This window comes from Microtus ochrogaster, chromosome 5 (assembly GCF_000317375.1).
Source record: "Microtus ochrogaster isolate Prairie Vole_2 chromosome 5, MicOch1.0, whole genome shotgun sequence".
Classification (NCBI taxonomy): domain Eukaryota; kingdom Metazoa; phylum Chordata; class Mammalia; order Rodentia; family Cricetidae; genus Microtus; species Microtus ochrogaster.
In genome coordinates, this window is record NC_022012.1 from 57,011,237 (window position 1) to 57,023,873 (window position 12,637).

The window sequence follows — 12,637 nt, forward strand, 5'->3', positions numbered from 1 at the left end:
TTCTTGTGTGTTTATTGAGCTTTTGAATGCCTGAGAAAATACAATTAAAAAGGATTCACAAAATTTTTTATAGTTTTTGCTTAAGCTATTATGGTTAGTTTGCTTCTTCAGGATAATAGTATTTGGTTGCTGGTGAGTTCTTTAGTTTTCTTGAGACAGTCTCATTATGCAGCGTTTAATTTCCTGGAACTTGCCATGTAGACCCTACTGGCCTCAAAGTTACCTTCCTCTGCTCCCACATGCTGGGATTAAAGGCTGCCTACAATACTTGTAGAAGAAATATGTTTAAATCTATAGTTTGGAGTGAAATTGTATTTTTTTTCTTTTTTCTTAGTGTCTGTTGCTTAATAGACCAACACTTTAATGTACAGAATAATTGCATTAAAAATTCTTTTTATGATGAGTTGTATATGATCAGTGCTTTATTCTTTTTCTATGTTAAGTAAGTTTTAATTCATACCCTAGACTAATGTTTTTCCGTAAGAAAAGAGACTTTTGGTTCTCTTACTGCTGTAAGCTATATCCTTGGATATAGCACTGAAAACACTGCTTCTTCTTTACTGAGTAGCATAGGCTTTCTCAGTAGCAGTGTTATCTTCTGATGATGAGAACCAATTGAACAAAGTAAAATAGAATTCAACTTGAGTTGAAAGATATTCTTATTAGTATTAGATTCCCTTGCTGTTGTATTATTATTGGTAATTCTTCATAGACAGATGAACAAATCCCTTTGATAATGTTGTTTGCCACCCTATCTTCAAGGCTTCCACTGTCAGGTGCTGAAGTTCAGAAAAACAAATGGAAAATATTAACTGTGTTCCTAGACCTGGAATTGCTAAGACTTAGGAGAATTTATATAGAATGCTACAGGATAAAGCAAAACATGGGAGGATGTAAGAGAGATTCACTAGTTGTTGAATTACAGCTTGCAAAAGGAGTTAGCATTTCCAACTATTGTTAATATTCTCATAGACACACTGCTAAAACATGCTGATTTTTAAATTGTAACTTATTTTCAAGATGCAGTTATGTCTTAAATAGGCTTCTTTATAACCAGTTTACAATAAAAGGGAACTTATGCATGTGTAAATAGAATTCACTTGTTTTCCAACCTAAAACATTTAAAAAGCTGAGTTATATACTTATTTAATATGTTATCAAATGATATTACACTGTTTTAAAGGTTTTTATATTGTTTTGTGTCTTTATACAGTTTGTTTTTCTTCTGATGCTATTCATTTCTTGGTTAAACTACTATAAGTTTTGTCTACAAGTAATTTAATATATTATTTTATCTTTTTAAATACACAGAAGTTTTTATCTATGTTTCTATAGCTACAATTGCATGTTTTTAATTCTATGTAATTGCATCTGTTCACAAATCAGTAAGATTAATTGTTAAGCAATTGCATTGTATTCTCAGAAAGTGTCTTCAGATTTTCCTTTACTTTCAGAAATAAAATTACCAAGCGCCAGAATTTTTTTAGCTTTGCCAAATGTTCAGAAATAATCCTTAGTTAAATTTCTTGCAGATTCTCATCATCTTTTTATGTTTTACAAGCAACCTATTGACTATATCTTTAGTTAATTACCATTAGTATAATTAAGATGGTTTTCTGTATGGAAAAGAGGGGAGGAAGTGATACCATACATTTCAGAAATGAGTAAAACTAAAATCTATAAACTTACTCCTCCTCTTCTGCCACTATTCATGTAGAAGCCACCACTTTTTTTTTTTTTTTTTTTTTGGTTTTTGGTTTTTGGTTTTTCGAGACAGGGTTTCTCTGGCTTTGGAGCCTGTCCTGGAACTAGCTCTGTAGACCAGGCTGGTCTCGAACTCACAGAGATCCGCCTGCCTCTGCCTCCCGAGTGCTGGGATTAAAGGCGTGCGCCACCACCGCCCGGCAGAAGCCACCACTTCTAAAAAGCAACATTGTTAATAGTTTGGTATGTCTTATTCCAGACATTTTCTATACAATAAATTTTACTCTTAATGAATGAGTTTGATTCTTATTATAAATACTATTTTAGAGATAGGTTTTTAAGATGTGAGCAATATGTTTTAGAGTGAAACTAAAAAGTCAAATGTCATAATTTTAATATGTGTACATATTTATATATACGAGATTAAGATTTCTGTATTTGTCTTTTTAAGGCGAGTCTCATCCCTTATGTGGGAAGTTCGATATATAGAACATAATACCCGAACGTTTAATGAGCCAGGAAGCCCAATTGTGAAATCTGCTAAGTTTGTTACTGATCTTCTTCTGCATTTTATAAAGTAAGTTATACATTTTCAGTATAATAGTTGTAATTATTAATGATGTGATTTTAAAATGTGAAATAATTTAAAGTATAAAGTGCTAAAATGTAAACTGCAATCATCTTATACATAGGTGATATTGTCACATAAGCATAGTTAATTTTTTTAAAATAAGAAACATGCCTTTCATCCCAGTACCAAAGAGGCAGAAAGAGTGAACCTGTGTGAGTTTGAGGCCAGCATAGTGTATTTATACTGTTCCAGGCCAGCTAGCTCTGTGCAGTAAGGTCCTATCTCAGAAAAAAAAAAGAAAAATGTAAAATCACCTCTAAACATTTAGTCATAAAAATCTTAATTATATTGCTTATGTGTTCATGGATTTCTTTACCTTCATGCATGTGGATGTACCACATGCATGCAGTGTTTACAGAAGCCAGAAGAAGGTGTCAGATCTTCTAAAACTGGAGTGACAAATGGTTTTTAGTTGCCATGTGATTGTTGAGAGCCAAACCAGGGTTTTCTACAAGATCAGCAAATGCTCTTAACTACTGAACTGTCTCTCCAACCTTTTGCTATTAATAATAATAGTAAATATTTAATGAATGGATTATTTTTTATCTTTCATTGCTTCTTCTAAACCATGTATAATCTTACAAGTGATAGAGATTATTATCTGACATTTCTAATTGAGGAAATTTGTCTCATCCAAATTGTACATTTAAATGAATGCCTGCATTTTATTTGAGAACTTTATATTTTAACATCATACATATTTACTCTATCAAGTTTTATTAACAGAATATTAGTCAATATAGCAAGGTACTAAATTTGATTTTTCCAGTATTGAAGTCATCACAGCTATTGAGGAAGCTGAGGCAGGGTTAGGGATGGCCTAGCCATCATTAAGATATTATTTCTTCTTTCTTACTGTCCTGGATCTTGCTCTCACTTTCTAGCCTTAAACTCAGAGCTGCTTGCCTTTGCTTTCAAAGGTTAGGATTAAAGCGGTGACATCTCCAAAGAAAGAAAAAAAAAAGGAAAAGAAAAAAAAGTTCTTCCACATTTTTGTATTCTGTACATTACTAAGGGTAGTAACTACCATTTAAAGCAGAAAGAAACACTTCCTCCCTTACTCACCTGTTATGTGTCCTTAGAGTGGATTGAGCCATAGAAATTGAAGCCAAAGTCTTAAATAAAATTTTGTTGTAAAAGACTGTTCCAGTTGCGTAATAATGTTACTATTTTGTTGGAAAATTTTGTTTTTCTGTTTAAAATGGGGTAGTACTATATTTTATCCAGCTTTTATTTTTATATTTTAGAGAAAAGTCTTTTAAACCAGTGGTTCTGAACCTGTAGGTCTTGACCCCTTTGGGGATTAATATCCGATATATTACTTATTAGATATCTGCATTACAGTTCATAACAGCAGCAAAATTACAGTTATAAAGTAGCAATAAATTAATTTTGTGGTTGGGGTCACAACAGCATGAGGAACTGTGTTAAAGAGTCACAGCATTAGGAAGGCTGAGAACCACTGTTTTAAGCAAAACTTCTTAACATAACCTTAGGATTTATCCATTTTCTTTGAAATCAGTGGTTTTTTGCTGAGTTACAGGTAGTTCCTATACAAGATTAATAACAAAATTACTAAGTAAGTAATTATAAAGTAATTTGATTTAGTTATATTGTGATGATATTATACCATGAGACCCTGTTTCTACAGTGTCCTGTGGTATTTCTCTGTTCTCTATGTGGTTTGCAGGGCTTTTAATACTTACTGTGCTTTTGCTTTTCTTGAGTGAAGTTGGTAACATGTACTCATTTCCTAGGGAACTCTTTTCTGTGACATTTCTTTGAAACAGTCTTTAGAATTATATAATCAATTCATTTTTAAATGTATGAGAGGACAAAAGAAATTCTGATTTGTCTGTGAAAACACATTGCATTCAAATAAGATTTAGCTTAGTGATTAAGCACTATAGTAGCTTTTGATAGACCCTAAGTTTAGTCCCCAGTACCATCAACAGAGTAAAAGTCATGCCATTATGAAATGCAAGTTAGTATAGATTTAAAGAATTTATATTACATATCTCTAAAATTAAATAATTGACTTTTTTAGATACATATAAAATTTGTAGCTAATATCTTTTAAGATAGGCTTTGAAATTTTGATTATTATACTTTTTAGTTGACTGTTTAGCACATTTTTAAGATAGATATATTGAAAATGATGTAGTAAGTATTTGGTAATAAAATAATCATACTTTGTTTTTTTATAGAGTTTTATAAGATAGCTAAAAGTTGCTGTAAGGATAATAATCTAATTCATAGCAAGGATAAGGGAAAATAAAGAGTATAGTAGAAGAATGATAAGGTCACAAATAATGCAGATGCTAGTCAAAAGTTGGGTTAGAGGAAAGTCATTTTGGGAGTAAGCAGGAGAATTATATGAGATGATAAAAGTTATTAGGACTGAGTTGTTGAGGCCAGTGAGATGCCTTAGCAGATGAGGATCTTGCAACCCGCCCTGACAATCTGAATATAGTTTCAGGAGCCCACAGGTGGAAGGGAATTGTATTCAACAAATGAAAAAGTTGTTTGACTTAAAGTGTTTGTATAAAATCTAGTTTTTATACAAATTCTTAAAAATTAAAACATCAACTTTTTTTTGTTGTTATTTAGGGATCAGACTTGTTATAACATAATTCCACTTTACAACTCAATGAAGAAGAAAGTTTTGTCTGACTCTGAGGTATGTAACATTATAGTATACTAAAGATGTAATGTAGGAGTTTTCAGGTTAAAGTTAGAAAATTGGTTATGCCCAGCATTATATTATTTACTGTTGCTATCATATTTAAAATTTACTTGAGATTGAAAACAAATTTTTAAAGGGGAGAGATTTCACTGACTCAGTGATGTATCATAAGATATACGTTATGAATTTTCTAAGATATAAAAGGAATAACTACTAAATGATGAGATATAGGATGATTCATGATTTGAATGTTTTATTACCTCAAAGGAAGAAGAGAAAGATGCTGATGTACCTGGAACTTCTACCCGAAAAAGGAAGGTAACAACATTTTGTTTTTTGATAACATTTGTTTTTACAAAAGTGTTTTTGTGGGTGTGGAGAAATGACTGCTCTTCCAGAGGTCCTGAGTTCAATTTCCAGCAATCACATGATGGCTCACAGCCATCTATAATGAGATCTGGTGCCCTCTTCTGGCATGCAAGCATACATGGAAGGAATGTTGTATACATGATAAGTAAATTAAAAAAGTGTTTTTGTTGCATTAATGTATATTAAAAGCTTATACTTTTATTCTTAGTAATTTAATGTTAAAAAATTTAACATTAAAATTAATTTAATTAATTTAATTAAGTGTTAAAAATCTTTGAATTATAAAATAAATATTTTTCTGAGAAATACTAGTATTTTATTTGAATTAATGTTTTATATGGATTGAATACCCCTAATCTAAAAATCTGGTATTCAGAATGTTCAAAAACTTTATTGGTTTGAGCACTGACACTTAAAAAGGTTTTTATTTTGGTTTTCAGATTTTTGATTAGTATTTCTCAGCCAGCAAATACTGCAAAACAAAGTGTTTCAAATATAAACACTTCTCATGCCAAGCTTTTCAAATCAGGGGTGCTCAGTCTGTGCTTAATTACCTAAGATTATACATATAGATACAAATTGGAGCTACTGTGGTATCTTAGTAAGTTGGATACATGTTCTGTAGACATCAGGACTTGAGTTTAATCTTAAACACCCACATGAAAAACCAGATGTGTGTAGCTCAATTGCAGTTCCAGTGTTAAGGGGAGGGGATGAAAACAAAGGTTCCCTGGGGCTGTCTAGTCAGTGAGCCCAATGCCCCTGTAAGAATCTCTGAATAAACTAGGTTTTCAGTGTTTGAAAGAGGATACAGGTTGGTTTCCAGCCCCGGGTTGCGCAGTTAGCAACCACGCTTGCTCCAGGGGTGAGGGTGTGTCTAATGCATATAGCCTTTGCAGGCATGTACACGTGAGTGCTCATAATTAAAAATGAACTCAATCGTTGGGCATGGTGCCACACACCTTTAATCTCAGCACTAGAGAAACAGAGGCAGGCAGATCTGTATAAGTTTGAGAGGGCCAGGGCTGCATAGAGAAAGACTATTTTTAAAAATGTAGAATAAGTACTTAAAGAATGAAAACAAAGTTGATGGCTCCTGAAGAAAGGCACCAGATGTGTCACATAGACCTCACATGTGTTCACACACAGTCCAAAAATAAATGAATTGTATTCCATAATAACTATTAATAATGTACTTCTGTGTTTTTATTTTAGGATCATCAACCTAGAAGAAGGTTACGCAACAGAGCTCAGTCTTACGATATTCAAGCATGGAAGAAACAATGTCAAGAATTGTTAAATCTCATATTTCAATGTGAAGATTCAGAGCCTTTTAGACAGCCAGTAGATCTTCTTGAATATCCGGTAAGAATTTCAAAAATGACTTTTATATTGCTGTCTGTCATTCAACTAATTTTTATTGCTCTACTTCGTTTCCTGATGAGTTCATACATGTTCTCATTACCTATTCAGTTACAAAGAACTCTTATATTGGGAAGTGTGGTAAAATGAAAGAGACTTAAAATATGCCTCTAAAGAACTGGTTTATGCATCTAGCTATTCTTTAAACTTAGAGTAAATAACTTAGTTTCCCCATGTGAATATAATTTTTACTAACTCTGTTAGTTTGCTTTTTTTTTTGCTACTTTAATGAACACTGTGAGCAAAAACAACTTGGGGAGGGAAGGGATTATTTGATTTACAGATTATTTGATTTATATCATTTAGGGAAAGTCAGGGCAGGAACTGAAGCAAAAGCTGTGGAGGAATACTGCTTACTACCTGTTCAGCTACCTTTCTTACACAACCCAAGATTGTCTGCACAGAATTAGCACCAAAGAGGACTGAGCCATTCCATATCATTCATTTATCAAGAAAATGTTCTCTCTAGACCTAACTAAACATCAGTTTGATGGAAGTGATTCCTTAACTGAGTTATCTCTTCCCATATAATTCTACCTTTTGTCATTTTTGTTTGTTTTTTTGGTTTTTTTTTTTCCGAGACAGGGTTTCTCTGTGGCTTTAGAGCCTGTCCTGGAACTAGCTCTGTAGACCAGGCTGGTCTCGAACTCACAGAGATCCACCTGTCTCTGCCTCCCGAGTGCTGGGATTAAAGGCGTGTGCCACCATCGTCCGGCTCTACCTTTTGTCATTTTGACCCCCCCAAAAAAAAAAAAAAAAACTTTTCCAGCACAAATTCTTTGCTTCTACATACTGTTTCTAAGAACTTAACAGTGATTATCTAAAAAAGAAGAAAAATAATACCCATTTTTCTAATGAAGTGATGTTGATGAAATGAAAATACAAAATAGTTTTGTAATGATGAAACACTGCATACAAATATCACTTGATAATAATGCCAGTGTGTGAACTTTAGAGAAGTTGTGGCTAAAAGTGTTTGGATTATATGATCCAGCTGTTCATAATTGCAGAGATATAGAAATTTCAGTCTGAGTTGAAATGATATATATTTTTTGATTCTTCTAGTTAGTAATCTGAGATTTTACAGTTTTATGTCGTGTCACAGCCTAGATATGGTTTCATTTAGCTTCATTATTTCCTTTTTATATAGGCACATTAAGTTGAAATGGTGAATATAGACAATATTTTTTATTTTATTTTTTTTTTAGTTTTGAAAGCCAAAAACAGACACTTTAAATGTGCAAAAGGAATGTTTAACTGTAACGGTGAAATAAATTGGGTTAATGAGAAACTCAACTTCCCAGGATTCCAGCATTCAGTTTGTGTTATATACAGTGCTCTGAATAAAAGCTAGGCTTTTGAAAAGCTTTATTTCCTGCAAATTTGCTGTAGTTTCAAAACATGATTTACAATTTACTTGTTGCTATTAGTTGTTTTTGTTTTGTGTCTTAATCTTTTTATCTAGAGATAAAAATATTAACCCTATGCAAAAACAAATGATTCCTTGGGATGTGGTTAAGAAAGAATTGAAAACTCACTCTAAACCAACTGAGGAGGATTTGCACTCTGATTAACAATCTAGAATAATTCCTTCCATAACCAAGGTCATTTTGTCTCTGGTGTGAGAGAGATATTTCCTTTATGCATAGGCTATGCATGGGCTTAGAATCTAAGTTTATATTTTGGTAGTATACAAAATGAAATTATAAAACCTTTTTGAGTAAAATATGGAAAGGTTGGGGGGGGAGCAGAAGACAAATCAGTAAGTGGGAAGAAAAAACAGTAAAAACTAATATTCATTGAACTTAATTAAGTGTGTATCTATCCATAATAGAATTAGAGTAAAAATCATGAACAGGAAAATTTCCAAGGAATATGATCAAATTGGCCTGGAACTCATAGTCCTTTTGTCTCTGCCTCCCAGTTCTGAATTACTATACATAACTACTATATCAGGACCAGTAGTACATTTGTGCTTAGTAAGTGACAAGTCTGTAGTAATTAAAAAATTACCTCAATGAAAATGAGTACAAATTGAATATCAGAATTTGCAGTAGTGTAGGGAATTTTTAAATTCTAAATTTTAAAACTAAGGGTGTATTGCAGTATATCAGAACTCTTGAAATCAATAATGTATGTTCACTTCTCAGTATAGGAAAGGAAGAGTAAATGCAAAAGGAAGTGGGAATGAAATAATCAAAAGCTGAAATTAGTGCTGTTAAAAAGGTTCAGTATACTCTGTAGTACGACATTACTAGCTGTACACTGCAGTGATCATTAGCTCCTCTTTTATCTCTTGTTTTGTTCCATCTTATTGCCTTATTTTATATCTAGAGTGCAGACTTTTTGATATCTATTTATATTTATTATTGTTTATTTAAAAATACATAATTAGGTAAATTCTGAAACTTGGAAGTTGCTCTAACTTCAAAGCCTCTATTTTGATGGGATGTTTTGGGGAGTTATAGATTTTTTTTTTACATATTAGTATTTTGCCTTCATGTATGTATATATGTATGTATGTATGCCATGTGTATGCCTGATGCTTGCAGAATTCACAAGAGAGCATTGAATTCCCTGAACTGAAAGGATGATCATGAGCCACCTTGTAGGTGCTGGAAACTGAGCCCTGGTGCTCTGCACGAACAGCCAAGTGCTCTTATCTACTGAGCCATCTATCTATCCCCACTTTGATTGTATAATTCTTATATTTATATATTGTATCATTTTTATACTTTTAGAGTGCTTCAGTGAACATTTATTAGATTTATAAGTGAACTGAAGTTTTTAAGGTTTTACTGTTGTTGGTTTAACAAATGATTATTAAAGTTTTGTGACTTAACTTCTAAAATTCTTTGAATTCCTGTGCTGGAAAAGGATACTTTGGTAGTAATACTAATGCTATTTTCTTTCTCTCTTAGGACTACAGAGACATCATTGATACGCCAATGGACTTTGCTACTGTCAGAGAAACTTTAGAGGCTGGGAATTATGAGTCACCAATGGAGTTATGTAAAGATGTCAGGCTCATTTTTAGTAATTCTAAAGCATATACACCAAGCAAAAGATCAAGGGTATATCATCAGATTATTTTATTTTGTTCAAATGATGTCAAATCTCTGAATATGTTTACTTAAAACTTTGTATAAAATTAACTGGCTATTATGTTTTTACTTTTTATGATGACCTGCTTTCTGCTGTGCTTTTTTTTTTTTTTTTTTTTTTTTTTTTTTTTTTTTTTTTTTTTTTTTTTTTGTGATGCAGACAGATGTCATTTAAGCATTACTATCACTTCAGGAATAGTTACTTTTAAAGACAGTATGATTGTCTTGTTAAATAGAGCCTTCTGGGCTTAACTTTTTTACCTAATTCCATATTAACGAGTATAAACAATTGATAATGAGTTGTAAAAGTTGAGGCTGCCACTTACCTTTGATCAGAACTCAGCTTCACAAAATAGGCAGTACAAGAGGGAAGAGATCACATTGATGATAGTCTTAGGTAGCAAGGGAATGAGTTTCCAATCTTTTGGGATAGTTTATGTATGATAGAGTTCACAAAGAGGAATTCTGCTGTTCTTCTAACTTGAGAGTCTTTTCTGTTAAATCTCAAATGTCTAAATTCAAAATAATTTAGTTGTAAAAAATATTTTAGTTTATTTTGTATCAGAAGAGACTGAAAAGAAATACAAACACCGGTATTTAAATTCTAGAAAATTTTACAAAAAAAATATTTATAGTCTTTACTAAATTGACATTTTCTTTTGAAGAATGTTAAACCAGTTTTATGGATTTTTTTCTCTATATAGATTTACAGCATGAGTTTACGCCTGTCTGCTTTCTTTGAAGAACACATTAGTTCAGTTTTGTCAGATTATAAATCTGCTCTTCGTTTTCATAAAAGAAATACCATACCCAAAAGGAGGAAGAAACGAAATAGAAGCAGCTCCCTTTCCAGCAGTGCTGCATCAAGGTATTTAGTGTCTTTTAGATAATATTAGCTAATCTGTGACTTTGTCGTCCAAAATGGCAGAACTTGGTGGTTTGTAATGCTTCCTTTACTATTCCCTATATTGCAGAAGGATAAATTTGACATGCAAGTTCTTATGGTGGAGGATTTTTAATCTTTTAAACTAAAGCTTTACTGGTGTAAGTGCTTAAATTCAAACTGCTATATCTATACAGTAAAGCAGCATTTTTAGGATAGTTATGGCATCATGCTTTCTGCCATATAACTGTAGTATTTATGATGATCCTTCACTAAATATTCACTTTTCAAAGGCTCACAACCATATGAAATCCACTATAAATCTCATATTTTAACATTTCATGATATTACAAATATTGAATTGAACAATATTATAAAATTCTTAACATATATGTGGAGAATTGTTAAGTGTGTAACTGTTAAGACTTAACAGTGTAATCTAATCCTATTACAGCCCAGAAAGGAAAAGAAGGATCTTAAAACCACAGCTGAAGTCTGAAATGTCTACCTCTACATTTTCTGTACCTACACGATCAGTACTGCCAAGACATAATGCTGTTCAGATAAATGGTAAACCAGAATCCAATTTTGTGGTTCGGACGAGGAGCAACCGTGTGACTGTAGATCCAGCTATCACTGAGCAGCCATCTACATCATCAGCCACAAAAACTTTTATTTCAAAAACTAATACATCTGCAATGCCAGGAAAAACAAGTAAGATTTAATCACAATTTCTACATCTAGGTGTAATTTTTCCTAAGAAACACTTTGATTTTTCCATGGGTTTCAGTAATTACCTGAAGCTGCTGTTGTTTTCTTTATTGTTGTTCCTCTTTTTGAAAAATCGGTTAAATGAGAAGAAAAATTGAGGTTTAGGGATATTTTTGTAGGTCAAAACAATAACAAACTGATAGAGACTGCCAAATATAAACCCTAGACTTGCTAGCAGTTTGCCATAATTTGGCCTCCTAATATTAAACTGAGGAGCGAGCTTCTATACTTGGACTGTATTTGTTAAAATTTTCTTGTATTTGTTTCTTACTATAAGGTAGATTACTGGTCTTCTTTAGTGTGCAGGGGCTTTTGGTTACATCCCAGCACAACCAAAGAAAGATTTTGTGAGAAGCCTAGCCTTAAGTATCGCTCAGTTTTGTCTTCTTGGCCAATTGAAGCAGTTCAGTTAGAAGCAATCCCAGACCTTTTGCTTATTTTGAGTTCACCAAGTCTTACCTTCTGATCTTTTTACATTTGTGTTTTAGTGCTAGAGAATTCTGTGAAACATTCCAAAGCCTTGAGTACTCTTTCAAGCCCTGATCAACCCACATTTGGCCATGGTATGAGGAATAGCTCTGCAAAAGAAAACATGGAAAAAGAAAAGCCCGTCAAACGTAAAATGAAGTCTTCTGTACTCTCAAAAGCATCTACACTTCCAAAGTCATCATCTGTTATCGATCAAGGTAAAATGTTACTTATATACACGGCTTTTCAGTAGAGAGGCAGAGACAGGAAGATCACAGGTCTGAGGGTAAGCCAACATAATGAGTACCCTGCCTCAAAAAGAAAAAAAAAGTAAAAATAAAAATGTTACTTTTTTATAGTAGGTCCTTCTTACAACAAATGTTTTTTATAGGCATTAGCCTTTAATTTTGCTTTGTGGGATGTCAATTTAAAAGTTAAAGTGTGTAATCTTATAAATCTAGTAACTTGCAGCCTTGTATCAAAAGCAAAACATTTTCGTTAAAAATTTTAAAGATTTTTGCCGGGCGATGGTGGCGCACGCCTTTAATCCCAGCACTTGGGAGGCAGAGGCAGGCGGATCTCTGTGAGTTCGAGACCAG

General features: G+C 32.7%; 1 protein-coding gene across 1 annotated transcript in view; it reads left to right on the plus strand.

Moving 5' to 3' along the window:
* Phip (pleckstrin homology domain interacting protein) overlaps positions 1 to 12,637 on the plus strand; it is a 127,514-nt gene that overhangs the window by 102,999 nt on the left and 11,878 nt on the right. The window contains exons 32-39 of the mRNA XM_026779098.1: positions 2,156 to 2,281; positions 4,946 to 5,015; positions 5,289 to 5,339; positions 6,606 to 6,755; positions 9,734 to 9,886; positions 10,621 to 10,784; positions 11,254 to 11,513; positions 12,059 to 12,256. Coding sequence (XP_026634899.1) covers positions 2,156 to 2,281; positions 4,946 to 5,015; positions 5,289 to 5,339; positions 6,606 to 6,755; positions 9,734 to 9,886; positions 10,621 to 10,784; positions 11,254 to 11,513; positions 12,059 to 12,256 — 1,172 coding nt within the window. The remainder of the gene's footprint in view (positions 1 to 2,155; positions 2,282 to 4,945; positions 5,016 to 5,288; positions 5,340 to 6,605; positions 6,756 to 9,733; positions 9,887 to 10,620; positions 10,785 to 11,253; positions 11,514 to 12,058; positions 12,257 to 12,637) is intronic.